Raw genomic sequence first — 27,804 nt, forward strand, 5'->3', positions numbered from 1 at the left:
ATGAAGGTGATGTTAGCACATTTACTAACATAAGACTTTAGAATACATTTTTATTTCCATTTTCTCTCTTATTTTTGTTGCTGAGGCTAAGAATCAATATGAAAGTAGTGAGTGTATATTCTCCACCTTGTACTGTGCTAGACAGGTATACATGGACTCTGCTTTTGAGGTGCTTATAATTTAGTTTAGCAATCAATCCTTTACTGATAATTTATACTTAAATACTTGTCAGTAGTTTGTAAATTAGAGGCTCCAGGTGGTTTGGGAAAATGATGATGGGAAATGAGTGTAATGAAACCTCATTATTAATTTGGTTAGAATGATATAATCTGAACATACTTGGGGGCTTAATGATTATTCCCAAAACTCCTTATACATCTAAAAAACTAAGGTGTAGTCTGAACGTTATGCATTCACCCTGTTACTCATCAGTGTTCTAAATTCAACTAGCTTAACCTCAGTTTCCCTGATTTTTTTTTCTGATTTAGTTTATATTTCATTGTTTAGGAGATTTTGTTTCCGTAAGCAATCCTGAGGGCAATTTTAAAATATCCCAGTTCCAAGAATTAGAAGATCTCTTTTTATTGGCAGCTGGAACAGGCTTCACACCAATGGTTAAAATACTGAATTATGCTTTGACTAACATACCCAGTCTCAGGTATGTAATTTTATCTTTAATTACTGTCCTTTGTGAAGCTGTTAGCTTAGTATAAGGTATTCTAAATTAATTAAATACTCAGTGGACCTTAATAGACATATTCTCATTCCCTCATTTATCATTTCTTACCCTACGTCCTCCAGTCCTAGCTGTCTTATTAACTTGATTCTTTTATTTTTGATATTTTTTGTTACTTAATTGGCACTAAGAAGCATTTCATGCCCGTTTATGTTTAGACTCTTCCATTCATGCATATTTTAAATGTAATCGAAATAGTTCTTTTTGAGTTGTTGTTGTTTTTTCTTTTAAGGAAAGTGAAGCTGATGTTCTTCAATAAAACAGAGGATGATATAATTTGGAGAAGCCAGTTGGAGAAATTAGCATTTAAAGATAAAAGGTATCAAACTGGTAATAGCTCTGTATTTAAATATTTAAAAATGTATAGTCAGTCTAGGCCTTATCTCCTTTGATTGGAGTTTTTAATTGGCCAGGAAGCTCCTTCAAAGACAAAATAAACTAATCAATAATTCTTTCAATGTAAATAATGTTAAGACCCCTCCCCCAAAGAAATCTTGTTTGATAAGATTAATATGACATCATATATGTATTAATAAAATATATACTGAGTTTTACATTTGTGTGACCTGTACTAAGTTGGGTTTCATTGAAAATGATCTGGCATAGATAATTTGATAATTCAAGATTTTCTAGTTATAGTGGGTACAAATCAAATAAATTTGATGAGATGGACAAAGCAAAAAATATTTTTCTTTACTACGGAATTTCTTAGGGCCTTTCATATGCTAATGTCCATTGTGACTTTTCAAGATGGGGGGATTCTTTATACATGGTTAAGATTTTCTTCATTTTTGTTTATTTACATTAACACTTAATGGCTGTGGTCCTCAGTGCACACTTTGGGAAATGGTGGGATAGGCAATGGAAGAAAGTTTGAGTCAGGCTGAACTGTGGTAGAAATAGAAAGCACGGAAATCTGTTTCATTGCAAAAAGCCCTAGTACAGTCAGCTGAAATAAGATGATTGAAATGGGCATATGCCTCATGTCCCGTAAACAGATTTAAAAGCAGTAAGAAATTTTGAAGGAACTTTTTAGAAGAGTGAATGGGACTAGCTGTCATACTTTCCAAAGGTTTCTAAAGCTATTTTTAAGAGATTCTGGACTTCATAAGTACTTCACACAAAATATCTGAGGTAAATATGTAGAGGATCATATAGTATAGATAAAACTCTACACCTTTTGAAAGTTGGAATTAAAGACATCAGAAACACAGCTGTTCTGGGGCTCCCTTTTCTTGTGAATACTTTGGAAGTGTCCTATCTAAGGCAATGCTTGGCCACCACTGGCTTTTCCTTCCTCTAGCCCTCCTCCTCTTTTACTCTTCATAAATAACATTCACAAGTTAAGGATGACCTGAACTTATTTATCCTTGAGGTATTTAGTCTTCTTACATACTTAAACCATAAACCTAAGAGTATTTTCTATATCTAGGTAGCTATATGGCAGTTCAAAGCATGGTTTAAAGAAATACAAATTCCTGGTTTTACAAGTGTGTTTTTCACTATTTTCAAAGTGGAAAATTAGAAGCAGCATGAATCAAAAAGCTTGAAGCCCTACATTCTAGTTTTCATTCTACTCTTCACCAGCTTGAAACTTATTCAAAAATTACTTAGCTCTTTGGGCCCATCTCTTTATCTTCAAAATAAAATAATGATGCCTTTCCTACTTATTTCATAAGGCTAATGCGAGAATTAGAGAAAATTGTATAACTACTCTGAAAACTGGGAAGCCCTGCTTCAGATAATTGAACTGTGGCTTAGAAGAACTCTATGTACATGAGTTTCATATCTGTATTACCTGTATGAGCTCCCATTTTCTAAACAAACATTTAAAATAATTAAAACAACATAGCTGGGCTTTTTGACTTGAGGTTTTTTTTTTTTTTAATATTTCTGGCAGTGTTTTGATAAAGTTATATTTTAAGATAGTTCCCTTATATAAGAAGATCCATTTACCATGATTTTAATGAACAGACATTGTACTTGTAGTCTTTCAGTAGGAGTTAAACTTGATTTAAGAAGTATTTGGTATAAAGAAATGTGTTGACAGCCTCTGAACATAACACTGTTTTGTTTTGTTTTGGTCTCTAGTAACCTGGGTTGGTGGATCTTGTAGGCTAGAATGTTGAGGATGAACAGTCAAGGAGAAAGACCTCTTTTCTTTCACATGTGGATGACTGGCTCTAATAGCTCTCACCAGATGAGGCCTACTGTCCACCTTGCAGAAAGAAGTGATGTGTTGTGACTTCTGGCCTGCCTTTATCTCCCCCTTTTCTGCGCCCTCTCTTTCTCTTCTTGCTCTGCTGTGGGCTCCTGTGTGTGCACTCCTCTCTCTCTCTCTCTCTCTCTCTCTCTCCCCTCCCTCTCTCTCTCCCTCCCTCTGCCTCCTCACTAACCCCCTCCTTCCTCTTCCCAGAGACATAGCTGTCCTTGCTTGAAGCACTCTGTTGGCACTGACTTCTAGCATATAATTTATACTCCCTGGAGACTCCTGTCAGGCCCTCACTGGAAAACAAAAAGGCTGGCTATGCTTGTAGAGATGGCTTTGCCATGTTTATCAGGAATGTTCTCGTATTCTGAGGTTTTATGAGAAGCCTGGCTTCAGGGCTTATTGGTGGGTTTTGTAGCACTATTGATTGATTATTGAGTCCCACACAGAAAAGGAAAGTGAAAGTCTAGATTTAACCTAAGGTTGTTTTAGTTGGTCGCATCTGTATTTCAGTTAGCATTTTAGGCCTCAATTTTTCCATTTGTGGAATAGGGATATCCATACCTACGTCATAGAATTGTTTGGGCATGGGAGCCAGTGAGATAGTAGGTACCTAGCCAGAATTAGCATATTTGTAACATTCATTTATTCATTAAAGACATGTGAAAAAAAAAAAAAAAAGACGTGAGCTTTTACCCTGTGCCCATATAATACAGGCATACTGTGTGGGCTTATTTTCTCATGCAATCCAAGGAATGTACCTCTTTATTTACCTACATGGCTAAACTTAATAGAATTGTAACACAGGTATATCATAAGTACTTTTTTTGGATATTTCTGTTTCAGTCAAGTTTCCAGTAAGCATAAAATTTGAACAGAAAACTGCTTACTTGATTCTTATCCAAATATGTTATTACACTTGACTCTTAACTCCAGTTAGGTAAGACTCCATTCACAACATTTCAAATCTAGCAAAATCCCACACATTTATTTTCCTTAAAAAAATTGAGAGAAAACAGAAGGCAAACATGTATGGTAGTAGATGTAGCTAATTACTATGTAAACTAGAATGCAAATTGGATTTCACTCATCTTTCTCTTGACTACTGCACAGTGTTATGCATGAGGTCCCATCTCAGCAGAATTCCCTAGCTCTGTGAGTTTCTCAGCTTTTGCAGACTGATTTTTGAGGGGTGGGATAGCTTGACAATGAGATTGACTTCTGGGCAATATTTCGTAATATATAAATATAACCAGCGTTTTCTTTCCCCTTCAGAGCAGTCATTTTTAGAGAAAATAACCTTCTTTTAGTAAAGCTACCTCTGGCTCTAACACACAAACACGGATGCTCTTTTTTTTTTTTTAATTTTTATTTATTTATGATAGTCACAGAGAGAGACAGAGAGAGAGAGAGGCAGAGACATAGGCAGAGGGAGAAGCAGGCTCCATGCAGGGAGCCCAACGTGGGATTCGATCCCGGGTCTCCAGGATTGCGCCCTGGGCCAAAGGCAGGCGCTAAACTGCTGTGCCACCCAGGGATCCCAACACGCATGCTCTTATGCATACTCATCTTTTTTGTTTCATATTTTTTAAATAATGTAGTCATACTAACTATACATTTTATAACTACATTTTCTACTTAGTGTATTACACCTATTCTGTGTATAGAATACTTTAAACCAGTGGTTCTCAATCTGGAGTAATTTTTGTCTGTGACGTCAACTCTTCACCCTAATCCCCATGACTTCACAGGCATTTATGTCTGAAAACATTTTTTTATCACCACAACTGAGGGCATCTGGTTGGTAGAGGCCAGGAATGCTGCTAACATCCTACAGTACACAGGACAGCCTTTCGCAACAAAGAAATATCCATCCCCAAATGCCAGTAGTGCTAGTTGGGAAAACCTGCACTATACTATGAGTTTTCATAGCTACATTATATTCAGTCATGTAAGCATACCATGACGTATTTAGCCAATCCCCCGCTGGTGGGCATAGTGATTAGAAGTTGTTCTGTACCTCTCTGTGCAGGGTAAAAATTCAGCAGAAGAATCATAAGGTCAAAGAATACCAAGGCCATTGGTAACATTTTGACAAATAGCCTCTAGAAAGTACCCAGCACAGAATATTATACCCTACACATTTAATATGTTGGGTCATTATTTTTCCTTTAGAAAGGATGAGGTTAACATTTAGGGCAAAAGGGAAAGAGGGAAAGGAATCCCAAGCGGCAAAGAAGTGGGCCACAATGGACAGGGGATTGTGTACCCTGTTATGTGCACCAATGGATCACGTGCACCACTTCAGGTATTTGTGTGCTCACTATTTGCAAAATGTGCTTAATGTTGGGAAAGAGTGAGTAAGGATACCCTCATGGTGGAGAAGTTCTGAAGGTCAGCAGTAACTGTGAAGTCTGTGCGTTGAGATGAACAAATCCTGTTAGGTCTAGGAAGAGGAAAGAGTGTTTTTGTGAGTGCGGGGTTGGCAAAGCTTCAGGGAAGAAGGGGTTTTTGAACTGGGCTTTGGGAAGCAATTAGCATTTCTGTGAACAGGAAAAGTAATTTGGGTAATAGGAATTTAGGAGCAAAAAGCCATGAGGGCCAAGGGCGCCTGGATGGCTCAGTCAGTTAAGCATCTGCCTCCAGCTCAGGTTATGATCCTGGGGTCCTGGGATGGAACCCTGCTTCATCATCATTGTTTACAGTCCCCTGTTTAGCGGGGACTATGCTTTTTTTTTCTCTCCCTCTGCCCTTCCCCCTGGGTTGTGCTCACTCGCCCTATCTCTCAAATGAATAAATAAAAATCTTTTAAAAAAACATGAGGACCAGTATGTTGAGTGATTTACCAAAAGAGCACAGTCCAATTTTGTTGAACTCTATACAGAGCCTAATGGAGAAAAATGTGAAATAATTTTGCAAAAAACAAAACCATTGATTATATTAGAAGGAATCTTAGTGGTTGGTGATCACTTCTAATCATCTTTTAGATCACTATCAGCCAAAGAAACAGAATAGGTTAAAATCAGGGAATGAGAGACCTTAAGTGTAATTCATATATTAAATAAGTATCTATGAAGTGGATATGGGAAGCTCCAAGAACATGGGAAGCTCATCTCCCTTTATTACCAACAGGCTCTCTAGGTAATGACTGGCTATGTTTCTGTACTCTGGTGTCCGCATTAGGACTAGCAGTGTTTCAGTCCAATTGAGATAGCAAAAGCTGATGACCTCAGAGGCACAAGTAAATTGAAAATGTGCCCAAACCCCTTTCTCTTTCTCTAGCCTATGCTGTGCTCAGGATATGGGCCCCTAACATGGAGCCTGAAACACTCTGTTCCTCCCAGATGTTCCTCATTTGGGGTTTCTTGAAATGTATTTTTTGAAATATTCATGGAATCCCCTCTAAAGGGCTCTGTGAATGAATAAGTTTGAGAAACAATGTGTACCATATCACCTCTTTGAAGGTTTGCTGTGAAATTAGCATGTTCAAGGTTCTGAGAAATTTTGAAATCTATTTATAACTTTTCTTAACCCAGTAGTCCCAAATTCATTTGATAGGTTAGCTTTTTCTTGTGGATTACCACTAATATCTGGAAGACTAATAGTGTTCCATCAGATTTATTTTGATATACGTTTACATAATATGTATATGTTAGAAATTTTAGCCCCTAGCTATTTATTTTGTGAGCTATTTTCCTGTGAGCATATAGCAAGTCTTCCTGCTGTTTCTAGCTTTTTTCTTTTTCTTTTTATTGTTTTTCATTTTGATTCCAGTATAGTTAACCTACTGTGTTGTATTAGTTTCAGATGTACAATATAGTGATTCACCAATTGTGTACATTACTCAGTGCTCAACGTGATAAGTGTACTCTTAATCCCCACCACCTATTTTCCCCACCCCCCTACCCATCTCCCCTCTGGTAACCATCCATTTGTTCTCTGTAGTTAAGACAAACTTCTTGGTTCATCTCTCTTTCTCCTCTTTTTTTCTTTCCTCATTTGTTTTGTTTCTTAAATTCCATGTATGAGTGAAATCATATGGTATTATTCAGCCATAAAAAAGAATGAAATTTTGCCACTTGCAACAACATGGATGGATCTAGAGGGTATAATGGTAGGCAAAATAAGTCACTTAGAGAAAGACAAATACTATATCATCTAGTATTTTTCTTTATTTTTTAAATTTATTTTTATTTATTATTATTTTTTTTTTAGTATTTTTCTTTATCTATAGAAATCTAGGCCCCAAATACCCTGAAATACTTTTCTCTAGGCAGTGCCAAATCACAGAGGCTTTGTAAACAATAAGTTGTAAGATGGGATTGGGGTTTTTAGGAGAACTAATATAGCAATGATGTGTCAGATAGATTAGGGTTCGTGGTATTAGAGCAGTCTTTTACTTATACAAGAGGTCTAAGGGCTTGATGTGTAGTTGTGGCAGTAAATATAGGAAGGTAGGGGACGTGTCTAAGAAATGTGAAGGAAGTAGTTTTTGGAAGCAGATTGGCTGGAGGGGAGGGAATGGGTTGTTGGATGACTGCAGGCTCTGCATAGGATTGAGACTGAATAAATATATTTATATTTCAAGATTTTTCATCTCAGATCATTATCAGTCTCCTCTAAAATAATTTTTTCCACAAGCTTATTTACTTCCATTGACATTTAGACAATACAGGCATTCCCCAGAAGCAGATCTTTTTTTCTCACTCTCTTTTTATGTCGATTTCACTTTATGGATTATCTAAATTTGTTTTCAGGTAACATTTTCAAGACTTCTGGTCCTTTCCTGCATTTTGAAATCATAGGGCAGAAAGGAATTTTAGGACATTTACCCTTATGCCTCAAAGCTCTAATTATTTCAGATACTAAGTTGGTCTTCTTTCAAAATAATCCAGAAGAGAGGATTCCATAGTAACCATCTATATCTTGATATGGTAAGAAGGAATCCTTTTTTAAAAGTATTCTTGAGTCTTAACTTGGTATTGTTCCTATTCCAGTTTAAGCTCTTTTAGTTCCTGTAAAGGGGTTCCTGTAAAGCAGCACATCAGCCTCTTTACAATACACATAAAAATTGCATTCAGGTGACTGTTCACGTTTTCCATTGAGTGCCCAAAAGTTATGGCCAGGGGACCAGGCAGTGTGTGAACAAATATGAAATGCATAAGACGTTCACACTGTTTATGTTAGGATCATAGTTATTTACTACCCGTTAGTAGATGTCTGCAGAAAGTTTGCCAATGACTAGGTTTGTTTTTTTTCTCTTAAACATCTCGGTATAAAGGAAAATTACGATTTTTTTTTTCAGATGAGAGGGATACCAGTATTGGTTTATATTTCTTAGTAGTTTTATTCCAGTGACAGACTTGTTGGAAATAGAGCCAGAGAAGATACATTTTTATGTTTAATTTAACAAGACAGTTGCTGTCTTTTATCTAGTTGTCTCTTTGTAATTGGAAATGTCTTAAGATAGTAGTTCTGCAGCTGCTTTTGGGTCTCCTTTGATAATCCAATGAAAGGTCTTCCCAGAAAAATGTACTTACGAATTCATGTAGATTTTTTAATGTGATTTCATAGATGCCAACATGACTTTGTTCTTTTTTAGTTTTGGCCAGTATGCCTTCTTTGTAAATACATTTCTTTAGTCATTCATCAAGCATTTTTGCACACTTACCTCAAGCCAAGCCTGGATACAGTACTAAATAAAGCAGACAAGGATTCTGCCCTCTTGGAGCAGTAGACAAATATGACATTCTGAAATTAGCTAAAGTTATCCAAAACTATCTTCATTTTAAATGCTAGCAAGGAAAAAATCAGTGAAAGTATTTGGGGAAATTGTTTTATATAGAGTAGATTGTATTGCTGCTAAAACTACATGGGAGCCTCAAAGGTAAGAAATAGAACATAACTCTGTAGGGCTTTTAAATATAAAATCAGAATTTCTATAGAGATTATATGGCTCTTCCACCTTGTTCTAAATGGACAAATAAGCCCGAGAGGCTGGGGTCTGGGTGAGAGCTAGGACTGGTTCTCTCACCCCTGGCAGGCACTCTGAGTTGGTATGTGCTGCTTTGTGCTCATCAGTTTCGGGGAACTTCATCTCAGCTGCAGCACAGCAATGTGAGGGCAGCAGCACCAGCCACATCTTGTTTCTGTTATTTGGCTCCCCAGGCCCCTTCACAAGAGAAAATGTTTATTTCTGCTCTTTCTTAAGATTGACATGAATGGATGATTAATTTCTGCTAGTCTTGAGAAAATACCTCAGTTATTCCCCGGAAAAATGTAGAAAATATTTTGATCTGATGCTATAAAAAAATGGTAAGAATTAATTGTGTTTGCTACATTGGAGAAAGTTTGTAATTTACTATGATCCTTTACCAGCAGTTCACTTAACATGACAGAAATCTGGGAAAAATTTGCCTGTAGTTACATTGTGAGATTTAGTTTGATGTTCTTCTTTCTCATCTTAATTCTTACTTTTTCTTTCATACGTTTCATTTCTTAGTATTTGAGTGCCTCCTGTGGGTTGGCCACTAGGGATGTAGTGACAGCCACAGCAAACATGGCCCTTGCTCTCATGGGGCTTATGATCTAGCAGGGAAGGCAGACGTCAGTAGAATAATCGTCTTGATGACCACATATATTTACAAGCTGAAGAAAAGGGAAAGGAAGACATTTCTCCTTATGATCTAGCAGGGAAGGCAGACGTCAGTAGAATAATCGTCATGATGACCACATATTTACAAGCTGAAGAAAAGGGAAAGGAAGACATTTCTCCAACCCATATATCAGAGGACTGATGGGCCTGCAGTGCTTCCCCCTGTGGAAATGATGCTTGAGCTGAGAACCGAAGAGTAGGGCATGATAGAAACATTATAGGAAGAACAAGGATGGGCAGCATCTGAAGACTGAGACAACTAGACACCTAGTTAGGAGCTAGGACTTGGTGAGGTTGTCCATATGGGAGGTGAGGCAGAGAAAGATCCTGAAGATAAATCCCAGGCTCCTGGCCTTTGCAACCAAGTTCCATGGTGCCATTCACAAGGAGAACATCAAGTGTAGGGTAGGGAGATCACAAGTTGAGGTTGAAGTGAGTGAGACAGCAATAGTAAGTAGTCAAATTGGCTCTCTGGGGTCTGGAACTCCTTGGAGAAGCTCAGGTCGGAGATTAAAATGCACATGTCTTTGGTAATTGCTCTGAACTGTGATTTATACAAGCAGATTATTAATAGAAATGTGGAGTTCTCTGAGATCCCTTGGAACTCAGTAAATAATGCCAGATTACTCTTCTTATCCGTAGCAAAAGCTGATCCTTAGTAAATATGGAGTTACCTATATGGTTTTGTTAAATTTTTGCTTACAATCTCTTCTGGTGCTTTTCTAGCCAGTGTATCAATCTTCAGGTATTAAATTGTTCTCAAAGGGAACAAAAGAAAACATTTTCATGAACTTGAAACATACTAATAATATGTTTAAAATAATAGACTTTTAAAAAATGTTTCTTTTCTTTAGATTCCAGGTTGAATTTGTTCTCTCAGCACCTACTTCTGAGTGGAATGGCAAGCAGGGACACATTTCACCAGGTCTTCTTTCTGAATTTCTGAAAAGGAGTTTAGACAGATCCAAAGTCCTCATCTGCATCTGTGGCCCAACACCATTCACAGAACAAGGAATAAGGTGAGTAGCAATGTGTTAGGGAAAAGAAAACCCAACACTGTGAAATGAAAATCTTCCATGAAAAGCAATAGCCTTAGCTATCTGTTCTTCCCATTCATACAAACTTACACTGTAATAGTCTGGTACAGCCTAAGAAGATAGTAAAGTTTTTAACTTTCATGCAGGTGAGAGGTTGGAGGCCAGGATTATGCATGGGGTTAGATGTGAATGATGATCTCTGCTAATGACCGGCAGTGTGGATACAGATTCATGGGTTTGGTGCCACAGTCTTATGTGGGACATTGGATTCTTTTCTTCCACTTTTCTTCCACCAAAGCTTTCTAACATATGGTAATTAATAAGCATTGTTCATCTCACTGTAGCTTTCGACTTTTCTTCATTCTCTGCAATTAGACAAAAGCTAGTAAATTCCAGCAGTTGAAAGCCAGATGGCAAGACAGAAGGAGAGACTAGGACATAAATAAGCAAAGACTAGGAGTTGACTATGGATAATGAAATATCAGTGGTAGTGTTCGTCTTATTTAAAATTCATCTTGCTCTGATTTAAATCTAAAGTGAAACTTTAAAATATTTTGTTAAATGTCGCTGTGATTGGGTGGCTAGGTGATTTTAAAATACAACTGCCTTAAATGCCCTGTTCATCCTTATTTGATACATGACTGAACCTAACATTTTCTCATTTTCTGGATAGTTTTCTCTCTTGCTTTTTTTTTTTTTTTTTTTTTTTTTGCTATTTTGTTTTTTAATTGAATTAATTTAGAAAAAGATTGACCTCAATAGATAAAGACATTGAGAAGTGTTTCTCTCCATGTTGTATTTAAAAAGTATTTTAATTAAATTTAAGTGTATTTCTGGATTTTAATACCTTCAGAAAAATACTCTTTTGTTTAAGTACTCTCAACTTAAATTTTAAAAAATATTATGATTTAAACTTTTAATCTTTCAAAGCTAAAACATAACTATTAAAATGATAGTGAAGACTAACAGTGTGGTTTGAAGTAAAATAATTTTTAAAAAAGAAAAAAGCTAAAAGATACATTCTTCTATTTTACTGGCACTGCCAGTAAATAATAATAATATAATCTTAATGCTTCCTTTATAGATCGCAGCATAATAATCCTTTTACATGATGGGAATCTTGTAGTCTTCAGCATTGAAAGAGACTGTCTTTAAGGCCACTTAGCACAGTTACCTGAGTGAGGATGAATCCCTGGTCCAGCCTCCTAAAGAAATGGGTTGTTTTCTCCTGTGAATGGTGGGCTGTTTGTGGGCTCTTCATTCTCATTCTCATTCCATTCTCATTCTCATTCCAAGGCTTAGCACACTTCCTTACACACCGGAGCCTCTGTGTGCGGAACTGAATAGAAGGTCACATTTTAATATTGACTGTAATCTCTACAGCTTTAGTTTCTCAGCTTTACCTTAGCACTAATCTTTCTGTCCTGCATTAATTGCCTTGCCTAGAATTACTCAGGAGTATTACTTTTTTTTTTTTTTTTTTAAAGATTTTATTTATTTATTCATGATAGTCACAGAGAGAGAGAGAGAGAGGCAGAGACACAGGCAGAGGGAGAAGCAGGCTCCATGCACCGGGAGCCCGATGTGGGATTCGATCCCGGGTCTCCAGGATCGCGCCCTGGGCCAAAGGCAGGCGCCAAACCGCTGTGCCACCCAGGGATCCCACTCAGGAGTATTACTGATCATTATATAGGGATGTCTGCTTTTGCTCACCTTCAAACATGCTACATGGAGTTGCCTTGTGAGATTTAGCCTGATTCACAGCATTCTTCATTTTATTGCTCTTTCCTTGATTGTGTTTTGTAGATGTTGCTTTTTTATTTTTTTATATTTTTTACATATTGAAGGTTGGTGGCAACCTTGCATTGTGCAAGTCCATATTTTCCCAATGGCATTTTCTCACTTTGTGTCTCAGTTTGGTAATTCTCACACTATTTCACACTTCTTCATTATTGTTATGATGATCTGTGATCAGTGACTACAACTTGGTGAGAGCTTAGATGGTGGTTAGCATTTTTTTAGCCATCAAATGTTTTTTAATTAAAGTATATACATTTTTTATACGTAATGCTATTGCACAATTACTGAACTAGAGTATAGTGTAAATATAACTTTTATATCCACTGGAAAACAAAAAATTCATTTGACTTGCCCTGTTGTAATATTTTATTGCAGTGGTGTGGAACCGAATCCACATCATCTCTAAAGAGTGCCTATACTTGCAATTCATAGCATCTGCCCTTGTGACACCTAATTTAGGACTCTTGTTTCTTTGATTTTTTTTTTGCCTTGACCATCTTAATGGATGTTGTGTATCTCTTACTTGGCAGTTACATGGGTCTCTTAATATGTCACAGTTTTTGCTATCCTGAAAAGTGACTCTGTGATGCCCACTCCTTAAGGCCCTCCAAGGTTAATCTCATGTTAATCTCATGTCTGCTGCATATATATAAACATTTCAAACATATTCTCCATATTTGGTGAAATTTTGTTAAATTTATATGATATGGTAACAGAGAAGGACTCCGAAATGGATTTTATTTTAATACAGATAAAGAGCAAGATAATTATTTGTGTAGTAAAGGTGCTTTCATCTACTAAATACCCACTTGTTTATTACAGAGATCAATAAAACAGTCTCTGCTTTTGAAGCTGACACTGTCTAGTGGTGGAAACAGATGCATACACTGATAACTAAAATATGACTCAGAATATCATAAGCACTCTTATGAAAAGTAAAAGAAAAGTGTCATGAAAATTCAGGAAGAGGCAATTTACTTTTACCTTGGGCTGTGTATTGGGAGAGAGAGGAGCTGCATGGTCAGGAAGACCTGTTCTTTATTTATTTTTATTTAATTTTTTTAAAAGATTTTTATTTATTTATTCATGAGAGACACACACAGAGAGAGAGAGAGAGAGGGAGAGCGCAGCAGAGACACAGGCAGAGGGAGAAGCAGGCTCCATGCAGGGAGCCTGATGTGGGACTCGATCCCGGGACTCTGGGATCACGACCTGGGCCAAAGGTGGCGCTAAACCACTGAGCCAACCAGGCTGCCCAAGACCTGTTCTTTGAATGATGGCAAAAACATTGCCAGTCTGAGGCAGAGAAGGGCAGGGTAGGCAGAGGACCAAATAAACACATGGAGGATGCAAGTATTCAAAAATCTAGACTAGCGTGGTCAAAATGAAGCCACTCGCCAGTGAGGGGCAGCACGTATGGCTGGAAAGGTAGGATGAATCCAGGCAGCGAGAGGTGTGACAGCTACACCAGGTTGGCCCTCTGACTCCTGTACCATACTGGTACTTTGAATATGTATGTATGTGTAGAAGCTTCTAATTTGAGTTTGAATCCCAATTCTACCACTTAAGAGTCATCTTGCAATCACTAATTAGGCATCCTAGAGCCGGTTAACCTTTCTAATAAGCTTTAGTGCACTCACCTGTACAAGGGAATAAAAAATAATACTTAGGCATGTGAAGTGCTTAGTACAGTGACTATATACAGTAAGTACTAAATAAATGTTTTTATTTTCACCATTTTTTATGAAGTATAATTAATGTACACTGTTGTTAGTTTCACGCATATAATATACATTATATGATATGATAATTCAGCATTTCTATACATTACCTAGTGCTCATCACAATAAGTGCACTTGTGACCCCTTTCATCTATTTCACCCATCCCCCCACCTACCTCCCCTCTGGCAACCACCCTTTTGTTCTCTGTATTCAAAGGTCTATTTTTTCTCCTTTTTTGTTTGTTCATTTTGTTTCTTAAACTCCACATGAGTGAAAATCATATGGAATTTACCTTTCTCTGTTTTCAGCAGCATTTTAAACAGAGGTACTTCTAAGATTTCAGTCTCAGTGTTTTCCAAATTGAATTATACTTAAGAGTATTTCTGCTTGTCTTGTTCAGTTTGGGAGAATGAAAATAGAATGCTAAGGGGATCAGTTCCTTACTTTGAAAACTGATGAATAAAGGGGGGGAAACCCAGGCATTTATTCTGTCTTGTATGAGTTGTACCACTGGGTAACCGCATATAGCAGAAGTTTGTTTTTCTCTGTAGAATTCCTGAGCTGAAAAATGAAGAAAGAATTATAGTAGTATCACAACTTCAGTTACTAATGAACTAATGGAAATGTATGTAGACCAGCAGTGGTTGTTAGCATCCAGAAAGAGAGGCAGTCAAGTATTATGTGCCTCCTGGCAGAAGAATACCACCAATGAAGTAGTCTTGTCAAAAAAGAATCAAACCTGTATTTGAAAGCCTCTGGATCCAATTATTAAACTGTGGGAAAAAAGAGGACTAGGAACATTAAAAAAAAAAAAAAAAAAGAGGACAGAGGAACATAAAAGAGGGCATGGGGACATATTATTAAAGTATACCACAAAGATGCAGCAAAATGAAGACTCTGGGATTCTCAGCACTTAAAAATATGGTTTTGTCAACAAAGAAATTGCAGGACAGAGAGAAAGAGAGAAGGGATATTCTAGATCAAAAGATACCTAAAAGACATCACCCAATCACAATGAGTAGACTTTAAATTGGCATTAAACTGACTTTAAAATTATGGTGTTTAGGGACACCTGGGTGGCTCAGGGGTCGAGTGTCTGCCTTTGGCTCAGGGCATGATCCCGGAGTCCTGGGATCCAGTCCCACGTGGGGCTCTCTCCATGGAGCCTGCTTCTCCCCCCTCTGCCTGTGTCTCTGCCTCTCTCTCTCTCTCTCTCTTTCTCTGTGTCTCTCATGAATAAATAAATGGAATCTTTAAAAAAAATAATTATGGTATTTATTAGACAATTGAAAATTTGAACACTGACTAGATACTTGATCTTAAGAAATGATGTTAGTTTTTTTAGAAGTGATAATTTCTTTTTTTTTAAAGAAATGTTTTTTTTGTTTGTTTGTTTGTTTGTTTGTTTTAAGAAAGTACATACTAAGCAGGGAAAATGGAAAAGCACTATGGTTATAATGGTAAACTTTGGTCTTACCTCTTTTAAACATTTTCCCAAAGGATCACGTACTTTGTATTTGTTTTTCAGGTTGCTGCAGGATCTGAACTTTTCCAAAGATGAGATCCATAGTTTTACAGCATAATGAAGAGCTGTCATTGTCCTTTACTCAACTGTTTTTGTCTAAATTTGTGATTATTTAGGATTTTTTAAGAGAACATTTTTGTACATACCAACTAAAAGGTCAGCTAGAATCCAGGTTTCCGTTTCTTCAATGAAATCAACTATTCCTTCAGTATAGATGACTTGTTGACTTTATTTTGTACCATAACTTATTTTACTACTGATCTTTGACCTGGAATCAATCATGGCAACAAGTCTATACAGGAGTCTTTTGTGATGAGTCACAAACTTCCTTACCATTTAAAGTGTATCACTGTTCTACAGTAAGCTCTTGTGTTTTATGACATGATAAAGTAAATGATCATTTTGATCACGTTTCTATGCCGTACAATGTCTTATTAGCAATACAGATTAAATTTTACATTGCACTGTTAACTCAGGAAATGATCATTTATGTCCTTGTATTACTATTAAAACATGGAATGTTATAACTTATTAAGTGATCCAAACATTTTGTGTGTGTGTGTGTGTGTGTGTGTGTGTGTGTATGGCAGTGATACAGAGTAGAATAAAAGTACTCAGGTACTTTTTAATTCTTGTGGTAGAAATGTGTTTAAATGCAACAATATCCGTCTAAAGGGAATTAAAAGGCAACAATATAAGATCCTGGAGACATTTCACATATACGGTTTTGATTAGACATTAGATGCGTCAGAGAGTTTGAGAGAAACTTAACAACTATTTTGATTCTTAGCCAAAATTAGAGGTGTCAGGAAAGATCACAAAAGTGTGGCATCTGGTCCCAAGACCTAAAATGATCATTTATGCTTTAGAATGAGTTAAATTTTAATTCTTTTTTAGCCTTTCTAGAGGAACACTGTGTCCTAAATGCCACCTTCCCTGGCTGGCTGCTTTCCCCACAGCTGGCAGTTCAGCAGGAAGCCCGGTGTGCAGGCAATTTATTGTCTGCCCCTGCTGCTTAGAGGCAGCCTTCAAATACTTTCACAGATTGGAATTTAGCAAAGGGTATCAAGAAAAGTCACAGTGAGCATTTCATGAGGAAGCTCTTGAATGCTTAGGTGGCTACTGCAGGAGCTTAGATTTTTCCATCTTACCCAATACAGCAGCACTGTTTTCAGAGAAATAAAGGGAGTGGGAGAAGTCTCCAAATTCCCTGAAAACGATGTTGGAAATAGCTAAAATCTTCACTGAATGATGTACTCAAGAGGAACACACTATTAATATTCCTGAGATGACACTCCCGGTTTATGAAGCTGCACGTGTGCAGGTGCCTGGGGGACTCATTTCCTGTGCCTCCAGCTTTTGCAGCCATTTCTACCCACATCGACATTCACTGGGCCCAGCAGGATCCAGCTGCCCTGACTGGCAGTGCTCCCTGGAGGCAAACAGGAACATTCTCTACCTTCTCCACCCCACGCCCCGCCCCACCCCAACACCTATTTTTTCTTCTCTAAGAGAGATCATGAACTCTTTAGGGCATACCTTTTTTTTAGTTTATTTGTAAATATACCAATTAATTCCACCTCAGCCAACAGTTTTCTCATCTTTTCTAACCTCATTTCTCTCCAGTCCTTTTCTAGTTACCTCAAGCGCACAAAATCCTGTTTGTCACTCTTTATATGTATCTCTTCCTCATTCCTCTTGTTGTATTTTAAAGCAAAAGGAAATCCATAAGCATCTTCTGGACCTATACGTTAATTATTCCCAAATTGGAGTCTCTAATTGAGAATCACCGAGCTTCACCTTTCAATATCCAGGCACCTCCTGGTGCCACATGGATGTTCCATAGCCTCCCATCTTCAACTCCCACTGTAGGCTTCTCTTCCCAAGTCCCCTTCTCCTCTTGCATTCTTGGATTCACTGGGACCTACCTTCTGCTTCTCCGGCCCTTCCAGAACCATTCAGTATGGATGTCTCCCTCTCCAACCTGACTTCCACACACTAGCTCACTCTCCCCTGTCATTCCTCAACTGGAGTAGGACAGTATCCTGGTTAGAGTCTTGATCTCACTGAAATCCATTCTCCACTCTTGAGTCTTCCAGAAAGCCCTGGAGAGAAAATGCCCTACATAAAGCTTCAGTCTCCCTTTGTAGACAGCCATATTATACTGAGGGGCATAGATTGTAACTTTTGTTTTTTTTTTGTAACTTTTTTTGATCAAAGAACTCCAAGACTCCTACACCACATGTTTGCAATGAGGAAAGGGGATTATATTCAAAGTCACTTTTGCTTAAGAATTGTTTGCTTGCTTGCTTCTTAAAAAAAAAAAAAAAAGTTTTTTCGTTTTCTATTGCTGCCAGAACAAATTAACACAAACGTAGTGGCTTATAACAACACCCATTTATTATTTCACGGTTTTATGGGTGAGAAGAAGTCTGAGCATAAGGAGCCTCTGCTGGGCCTCTGCTGAAGGCCTCACCAGGCTGAAATTAGCTCATCCACTGAATTGTGCTCTTCCCTGGAGGCTCTGGAAAAGATTGTGTTTCTAGGCGTGTTGAGGTTGTTGGCGAATTCAGTTCCTTGCAGTTGTGGGATGGAGTTCCCTGTTTTCTTGCTAGCTGTCAGCTAGGGGCTAGTCTTTGCTTGTAAAAGCTGCCCACGTTCCTCTCATGCTGTCTATGTGGTTCCTCTAGCACTGGCCGGTTCAGTCCCTCCCAGGCTCCCAATGTCACCCAGTTTTCCTGCTACATCTTTTGCCCCAGCTGGAGAAGCTCACTGCTTTTAAGGGCCCACGTGATTCCATTGGGCCCACCCACATAACCCAGAGTAACCTCCCAATTGTAAAATCTGATGCTTGCTGCTGCAAAATCTCTTGCCATTTAATGTAACATATTCAAAGTTTGCAAGTGTTAGGCTGTTGCATTCAGTGAGAAACATCCCGCCTTCTACAGTCTACAAAGAACAGAGAGAAACTTGTCCAAGGTAAGATCATTGTGTTCTTTGAGGATGTTGCTGTGGCCTCTTACTTTTTACCTTAATGTGATAGAATGTGAGAAGAGTATAGGGTGCTCTCGTACCCCAGAATGCTCAGCTTCACTGTGCTGACAAAGGCTCTGCTCCCTCCATGATCCATCACCTCTGCCATACAAACTTGGCCTGTTTGGGGCTATATCGATGATGAACCAGATGAGCCAGACTCTGGTCTATAATATCTAAAATTCTGGCTAGTAACAAGAAGGAAACGCAAACCTTAACCATTCCCAATTTCTTGGTTTCTTTCTGCTTTGCTCTTACCGGTGAATCTTTTCACCCTGGGCTGCCGGTTTGGCAGACCTCAAATCAATGGCAGAGCGATCTAAAATGCAAAAATGGGTTTTCTCTTCTGTCACCCAGTCACCACTCGTGGTGTGGAGGCTCTACATAGGATGCAACACACCAAGATTGGGATCCTACCGGTGAGGCAGTGGCTCCATACCAGGCAAGCCAAGAGGGCACGTTAAGCTGATTCCTCCCCCTCCCCCAAGCACTCAGCTCTCAGAATGGGGTGTCACTTGGAAAAGCTTGCTGTTCCCCAGAACAGTCCCTGTCCTCAGAACATTCATGTCCAAATCTTTCTGTGCATGTATTTTTAAATTTCTCTTGGATGAATAACTAGAAGTTCAATTACTGGGTCATATGGTAACTATATATTTAATTAAAAAAAAAAAACTATTTTAGGGATACGTGGGGTGGCTCAGTCAGTTAAGCATCCAAATCTTGATTTCGGCTCAGGTCCTGATCTTGGGGTCCTGGGACAGAGCCCCGCTCAGTGGGGAGTCTGCTTGTCTCCCTCTACCTCTGCCCCTCCCTCTGCTTACATGCCCTCAAAAAAGTAAATCTTTACCAAAATACCACCTTGTTTTCTGTATATATTTCTATGCCTAATGTAGAGACAAATATTTACTAGTTGGATTATTGTGCTTTTGAATATACTGTTTCACACTTTGAAGAAAATGCCAGGATTTTTTTGCCCCAAAAGTATTTGTGCCATTTTACATACAGTGTTGTGTGTGACTTTGTTTATCCTGCATCCTCACCAACTTTGAATTATTAGTCTTTTAAATTTTAGTGTATGGTATCTAAAAAAACACATGCTATCTTATTGTGTGTTTTTTTTTTTAAGATTTTATTTATTTATTCATGAGAGACACAGTGAGAGAGAGAGAGGCAGAGACACAAGCAGAGGGAGAAGCAGGCTTCATGCAGGGACCCCGACATGGGATTCAATCCTGGGACTACCGGATGATGCCCTGAGCTGAAGGCAGACAATCACTGAGCCACGCGGGCATCCCTCTTATTGTGGTTTTAACAATACACATCTGTCTGATGTTTGGTAATATTAAACATATCATCATGTGCTTATTGGCCATCGGTATATTGTCTTTCGTTAGGATGTCCATTTAAATCGGCCCATTTTTAAAAATTTTTTTTTCTATTGGTGTTCAATTTACCAACATACAGAATAACCCCCAGTGCCCGTCACCCAATCACTCCCACCCCCCGCCCTCCTCCCCTTCTACCACCCCTAGTTCATTTCCCAGAGTTAGCAGTCTTTACGTTCTGTCTCCCTTTCTGATATTTCCCACACATTTCTTCTCCCTTCCCTTATATTTCACTATAATTTATATTAGTGAATATAAATGTGGGGAATATTTATATTCCCCACATGAATGAGAACATATAATGTTTGTCCTTCTCCGACTGACTTACTTCACTCAGCATAATACCCTACAGTTCCATCCACGTTGAAGCAAATGGTGGGTATTTGTCATTTCTAATGGCTGAGTAATATTCCATTGTATACATAAACCACATCTTCTTTATCCATTCATCTTTCGTTGGACACCGAGGCTCCTTCCACAGTTTGGCTATTGTGGCCATTGCTGCTATAAACATCGGGGTGCAGGTGTCCCGGCGTTTCATTGCATCTGTATCTTTGGCGTAAATCCCCAGCAGTGCAATTGCTGGGTCGTAGGGCAGGTCTATTTTTAACTCTTTGAGGAACCTCCACATAGTTTTCCAAAGTGGCTGCACCAGTTCACATTCCCACCAACAGTGCAAGAGGGTTCCCTTTTCTCCGCATCCTCTCCAACATTTGTTGTTTCCTGCCTTGTTAATTTGCCCCATTCTCACTGGTGTGAGGTGGTATCTCATTGTGGTTTTGATTTGTATTTCCCTGATGGCAAGTGATGCGGAGCATTTTCTCATGTGCATATTGGCCATGTCTATGTCTTCCTCTGTGAGATTTCTCTTCATGTCTTTTGCCCATTTCATGATTGGATTGTTTCTTTGGTGTTGAGTATAATAAGTTCTTTATAGATCTTGGAAACTAGCCCTTTATCTGATGTGTCATTTGCAAATATCTTCTCCCATTCTGTAGGTTGTCTTTGAGTTTTGTTGACTGTATCCTTTGCTGTGCAAAAGCTTCTTATCTTGATGAAGTCCCAATAGTTCATTTTTGCTTTTGTTTCTTTTGCCTTCGTGGATGTATCTTGCAAGAAGTTACTGTGGCCGAGTTCAAAAAGGGTGTTGCCTGTGTTCTCCTCTAGGATTTTGATGGAATCTTGTCTCACATTTAGATCTTTCATCCATTTTGAGTTTATCTTTGTGCATGGTGAAAGAGAATGGTCTAGTTTCATTCTTCTGCATGTGGATGTCCAATTTTCCCAGCACCATTTATTGAAGAGACTATCTTTCTTCCAATGGATAGTCTTTCCTCCTTTATCGAATATTAGTTGACCATAAAGTTCAGGGTCCACTTCTGGGTTCTCTATTCTGTTCCATTGATCTATGTGTCTGTTTTTGTGCCAGTACCACACTGTCTTGATGACCACACCTTTGTAGTAGTACAACCTGAAATCTGGCATTGTGATGCCCCCAGATATGGTTTTCTTTTTTAAAATTCCCCTGGCTATTCGGGGTCTTTTCTGATTCCACACAAATCTTAAAATAATTTGTTCTAACTCTGAAGAAAGTCCATGGTATTTTGATAGGGATTGCATTAAACGTGTATATTGCCCTGGGTAACACTGACATTTTCACAATATTAATTCTACCAATCCATGAGCATGGAATATTTTTCCATCTCTTTGTGTCTTCCTCAATTTCTTTCAGAAGTGTTCTATAGTTTTGAGGGTATAGATCCTTTACATCTTTGGTGAGGTTTATTCTTAGGTATCTTATGCTTTTGGGTGCAATTGTAAATGGGATTGACTCCTTAATTTCTCTTTCTTCAGTCTCATTGTTAGTGTATAGAAATGCCACTGATTTCTGGGAATTGATTTTGTATCCTGCCACGCTACCAAATTGCTGTATGAGTTCTAGCAATCTTGGGGTGGACACTTTTGGGTTTTCTATGTAGAGTATCATGTCATCGGCGAAGAGGGAGAGTTTGACTTCTTCTTTGCCAATTTGAATGCCTTTAATGTCTTTTTGTTGTCTGATTGCTGAGGCTAGGACTTCCAGTACTATGTTGAATAGCAGTGGTGAGAGTGGACATCCCTGTCTTGTTCCTGATCTTAGGGGAAAGGCTCCCAGTGCTTCCCCATTGAGAATGATATTTGCTGTGGGCTTTTCCTAGATGGCTTTTAAGATGTTGAGGAATGTTCCCTCTATCCCTACACTCTGAAGAGTTTTGATCAGGAATGGATGCTGTATTTTGTCAAATGCTTTCTCTGCATCCAATGAGAGGATCATATGGTTCTTGGTTTTTCTCTTGCTGATATGATGAATCACATTGATTGTTCTATGGGTGTTGAACCAGCCTTGTGTCCCGGGGATAAATCCTACTTGTTCATGGTGAATAATTTTCTTAACGTACTGTTGGATCCTATTGGCCAGTATCTTGTTGAGAATTTTTGCATCCATGTTCATCAGGGATATTGGTCTGTAATTCTCCTTTTTGGTGGGGTCTTTGTCTGGTTTTGGAATTAAGGTGATGCTGGCCTCATAGAACGAATTTGGAAGTACTCCATCTCTTTCTATCTTTCCAAACAGCTTTAGGAGAATAGGTATGGTTTCTTCTTTAAACGTTTGATAAAATTCTCCTGGGAAGCCATCTGGCCCAGGACTCTTGTGTCTTGGGAGGTTTTTGATGACTGCTTCAATTTCCTCCCTGGTTATTGGCCTGTTAAGGTTTTCTATTTCTTCCTGTTCCAGTTTTGGTAGTTTGTGGCTTTCCAGGAATGCGTCCATTTCTTCTAGATTGCCTAATTTATTGGCGTATAGCTGTTCATAATATGTTTTTAAAATCGTTTGTATTTCCTTGATGTTGGTAGTGATCTCTCCTTTCTCATTCATGATTTTATTAATTTGAGTCTTCTCTCTCTTCTTTTTAATAAGGTTGGCTAATGGTTTATCTATCTTATTAATTCTTTCAAAGAACCAACTCCTGGTTTTGTTGATCTGTTCCACAGTTCTTCTGGTCTCGATTTCATTGAGTTCTGCTCGAATCTTTATTAACTCTCTCTTCTCCTGGGTGTAGGATCTATTTGCTGTTTTTTCTCTAGCTCCTTTATGTGTAAGGTTAGCTTTTGTATTTGAGTTCTTTCCAGTTTTTGAATGGATGCTTGTATTGCGATGCATTTCCCCCTTAGGACTGCTTTTGCTGAATCCCAAAGATTTTGAACGGTTGTATCTTCATTCTCATTAGTTTCCATGAATCTTTTTAATTCTTCCTTAATTTCCTGGTTGACCCTTTCATCTTTTAGCAGGATGGTCCTTAACCTCCACGTGTTTGAGGTCCTTCCAAACTTCTTGTTGTGATTTAGTTCTAATTTCAAGGCATTATGGTCTGAGAATATGCAGGGGACGATCCCAATCTTTTGGTATCGGTTCAGACCCGATTTGTGACCCAGTATGTGGTCTATTCTGGAGAAAGTTCCATGTGCACTTGAGAAGAATGTGTATTCAGTTGAGTTTGGATGTAAAGTTCTGTAGATATCTGTGAAATCCATCTGGTCCAGTGTATCATTTAAAGCTCTTGTTTCTTTGGAGATGTTGTGCTTAGAAGACCTATCGAATATAGAAAGAGCTAGATTGAAGTCACCAAGTATAAGTGTATTATTATCTAAGTATTTCTTCACTTTGGTTAATAATTGATTTATATATTTGGCAGCTCCCACATTCGGGGCATATATATTGAGGATTGTTAAGTCCTCTTGTTGGATAGATCCTTTAAGTATGATATAGTGTCCCTCTTCATCTCTCACTACGGTCTTCGGGGTAAATTTTAGTTTATCTGATATGAGGATGGCTACCCCTGCTTTCTTTTGAGGACCATTCGAATGGTAAATGGTTCTCCAACCTTTTATTTTCAGGCTGTAGGTGTCCTTCTGTCTAAAATGAGTCTCTTGTAGGCAGCAAATAGATGGGTCCTGCTTTTTTATCCAGTCTGAAACCCTGCGCCTTTTGATGGGGTCATTAAGCCCGTTCACATTCAGTTACTATTGAGAGATATGAGTTTAGTGTCATCATGATATCTATTCAGTCCTTGCTTTTGTGGATTGTTCCACTGAACTTCTTCTTAAAGGGGAATTTTAAGAGTCCCCCTTAAAATTTCTTGCAGAGCTGGTTTGGAGGTCACATATTCTTTCAGTTGCTGCCTGTCTTGGAAGCTCTTTATCTCTCCTTCCATTTTGAATGAGAGCCTTGCTGGATAAAGTATTCTTGGTTGCATGTTCTTCTCATTTAGGACCCTGAATATATCCTGCCAGCCCTTTCTGGCCTGCCAGGTCTCTGTGGAGAGGTCTGCTGTTACCCTAATACTCCTCCCCATAAAAGTCAGGGATTTCTTGTCTCTTGCTGCTTTAAGGATCTTCTCTTTATCTTTGGAATTTGCAAGCTTCACTATTAAGTGTCGAGGTGTTGAACGGTTTTTATTGATTTTAGGGGGGGGGATCTCTCTATATCCTGGATCTGAATGCCTGTTTCCCTTCCCAGATTAGGAAAGTTTTCAGCTAGATTTTGTTCAAATACATATTCTGGCCCTCTGTCCCTTTCGGCGCCCTCGGGAACACCAATTAAACGTAAGTTTTTCTTCCTCAGGCTGTCGTTTATTTCCCTTAATCTATCTTCATGGTCTTTTAATTGTTTGTCACTTTTTTCCTCAGTTTCCCTCTTTGCTATCAACTTGTCTTCTATGTCACTCACTCGTTCTTCCACCTCGTTAACCCTCGTCGTTAGGACTTCTAGTTTGGATTGCATCTCATTCAATTGATTTTTAATTTCTGCCTGATTAGCTCTAAATTCTGCAGTCATGAAGTCTCTTGAGTCCTTTATGCTTTTTTCTAGAGCCACCAGTAGCTGTATAATAGTGCTTCTGAATTGGCTTTCTGACATTGAATTGTAATCCAGATTTTGTAACTCTGTGGGAGAGACGACTGTTTCTGATTCTTTCTTTTGAGGTGAGGTTTTCCTTCTAGTCATTTTGCTCAGTGCAGAGTGGCCAAAAGCAAGTTGTACTGGGAAAAGGAGAAAAAGAGGAGAGAAAGAAGGAAAGAAAAGAGAAAGAGAAAAAAAAGGAAGAAAAAAAACGAAAAAAAAAAAGAAGAAAAAGAGAAAGAAAAAGAAAGAAAGGAGAAAAAAGGGGGGTGGGGGAAGGAAACAAATCAAAAAGCAAAACAAAAAAAAAAAAAAAGAAAAAAAAAAAAGAACCACCGGGGAGTATCTTCTGATACTGTGTACTTTAAGTCCCTTGGCTTCCCCTGGAACTTGTCCGTCTAGCTGGTCTTCTGGGGGAGGGGCCTGCTGTGCTGATTTTCAGGTGTTAGCACTGGGGGGAGCTGCTGTGCCCCTGCCTGGTGCAGGGCTCAGTGGGGGTTGTTTACCCCTGAGGCCGCAGGAGGAACAGCCCCAGTGGCGGGGCAGCTCTGGAAACCTGGATTCAGCTCCCGCAGGAACTCCGGAGCTCTCCGTCTGCAGGGCCTGGAGGCTCCGGGGCGGGGCCGCTGATCTGCTCAGCTGGGGCAGGAGCGTCCTCGCTGTCCTGGGCCCTCCCGGCCTCTGCCTGTCCCGGGGGAGGCCGGATCTTGGGCTGTGTCCTGGTGCCCTGTGCTCCGGGGCCTGCGCTGTTGGATTCGCGCTCCGGCCCCGCAGCCCCCTCCGCGGAGCCGCCCCCGAGCCCCCCCGAGCTGCTCCCGCCCCGCAGCCCCCTCCGCGGAGCCGCCCCCGAGCCCCCCTGAGCTGCTCCGGGTCCGCCGTGGGCGCTGCAGCCCTTAGGGAGCTCGGCGCACTCTCCCGGGGCGCAGGTGTCTGTTAGTGTCCCCGGGAGCCCGAGGGCATCCCCGCCCTCCTGGGTCCTGCTCCAACTCCCCGCGAGCCCCTTTCCGCCCGGGAAGGTCGGTGCAGCTCCTGCGTCTCCGGGGCGGGGCTCTCCTGTCCTGGGGACACTCGCCCCGGCCTCAGCCCGGCTCCTCGCGGGCCCCTTCCCCTTGGAGGCCTTTTGTTTCTTTATTTCTTTTTTCCCGTCTTCCTACCTTGATAGAAGTGCAAACTCTTCTCACTGTAGCATTCCAGGTGTTCTCTCTTTAATTCTCAGGCCGAATTCATAGATTTTCAGGATAATTGGAAGGTTTTCTAGGTAATTTGGTGGAGACAGGTGACTTGGAGACCCTACTCTTCCGCCATCCTGCCCCTTCCCTCTCGGCCCATTTTTAAGTTGGATAGATTTCTTGTTGCTGAGTTGTAAGCATTCTTTCTATACCCTGTGCACACACATCTCAGATATATTTTGCAAGTATTTTCTTCCACTGCGTGACAGCAAATCATGTGTGTTCTCACAGCTATTAGTGCTTAGGGCAAAAACAAGCTTAGAGACATTTAGATTTGACCAAAATAAAAATGTACAATAAATAAGAGTACAGGAGGTGACTGTGAAGTTGATCTGCAAATGACTACACTTCTAGGAAGATACCTCTAGTTGGGGGACACTAGATTCTAGAGGGGCCAGGCCGACAATTAGGGCCATGATGCAGCACCTGCAATTCTGCTTCACTGGAAAACACTTTACATACTGAGCATCATAACTCTGCTATGGTGAAGGCAAATAGAAACCATCCAGAATTCCTGTAAGCTCGGCCATTAGGAGGAACAAACCACTTATACGTAGAACATTTTGTCCATTGCTTTATAGCAACTGGGCCCTTGGAGGTAAATCTGAAAATGAGCTGGCAACAGTTTTTCTCCAATTCAAAGAGCTTATGTTCTGAGTTGGGGATTCCTAATCAGCCATGTCAGCCCGTGGTGATTAGAACAGGAAAGGGGGTGTTTTTATTTGTAGTGTTGGCTGAAGTAGCCTGCGTAGACTTCATTACAGTTCCATTTCCTCGCATTTAGACCATGCAGAGGAAAGTGGTTGTGTTCGGCAATTGCTCTTTAAATACGTCTAAGGGAAGAGGCTGCTGAAATTTTTAGTAGAATATATTCAGGTGTTTGTTATGCTGAGGATTTCCCACTTTCTGAGCAAGTTAATATTTTATTTATACAAGAAATGTCACAAGGCAATTCTCAGAGCAGCCACGTTCTTGTGCTTTTCAGAAAAAAAAAAATTTCCAGAAATCATTACACATCTAGATTTCTATCATTAACCTTTCATATATTAAGTGCGGCATTTTTAATATATATATACTTAACATTTTCAATCTTAAATTTATTATTCAAAACCTTTGATGTAGTAGAAATTCTGCCCAATAAACCTTTAGAAGAAGGAGTCTCCCTCACCCAGTTAGGGAGTGGTAAAGGAAACCAAAGATCGGGTTCTCTGTTCTCACTGGGCTTTCAGGAAGAACATAGCACAAAAGTCAAAAGCAACATGTTGCAGATCCCATCAGCTCTCTCCTAACCAAACCCTAGAGCTCTGCCCCACTGAGTTGAACGGACTCCCGGGAAAAAACACTGTTCCTTGGAACCCCACCGCACTAGATTGGATTGCAGGGGAAGGCCTTAAATTCGGGTACTGCACAAGGTTTTCCGTGAGTTGTGGAACAATATTCTTGTGAGAGATTTTTTCACCCTTAAAAGTTCTCCTTTTTGTTCTGTTGGTCATGAAATCTTAAATAGTAGTAGCTAATATGTATATAGTGCTTT

At 39.4% G+C, this 27,804-nt stretch overlaps 1 protein-coding gene across 2 annotated transcripts in view; it reads left to right on the plus strand.

The window, feature by feature from the left end:
- The window catches only part of CYB5R4 (cytochrome b5 reductase 4), a 76,931-nt gene extending 60,716 nt beyond the window's left edge, over nt 1-16,215 (plus strand). For both annotated transcript variants that reach the window (XM_038554645.1, XM_038554646.1), the window contains 4 exons: nt 508-658; nt 969-1,055; nt 10,455-10,619; nt 15,688-16,215. In XM_038554645.1, the coding sequence (XP_038410573.1) occupies nt 508-658; nt 969-1,055; nt 10,455-10,619; nt 15,688-15,742 (458 nt within the window). In that variant the 3' untranslated portion in view covers nt 15,743-16,215. The remainder of the gene's footprint in view (nt 1-507; nt 659-968; nt 1,056-10,454; nt 10,620-15,687) is intronic.
- Nucleotides 16,216-27,804: the final 11,589 nt, after the last annotated feature.

This window comes from Canis lupus, chromosome 12, assembly GCF_011100685.1.
Source record: "Canis lupus familiaris isolate Mischka breed German Shepherd chromosome 12, alternate assembly UU_Cfam_GSD_1.0, whole genome shotgun sequence".
NCBI classification, from domain to species: domain Eukaryota; kingdom Metazoa; phylum Chordata; class Mammalia; order Carnivora; family Canidae; genus Canis; species Canis lupus.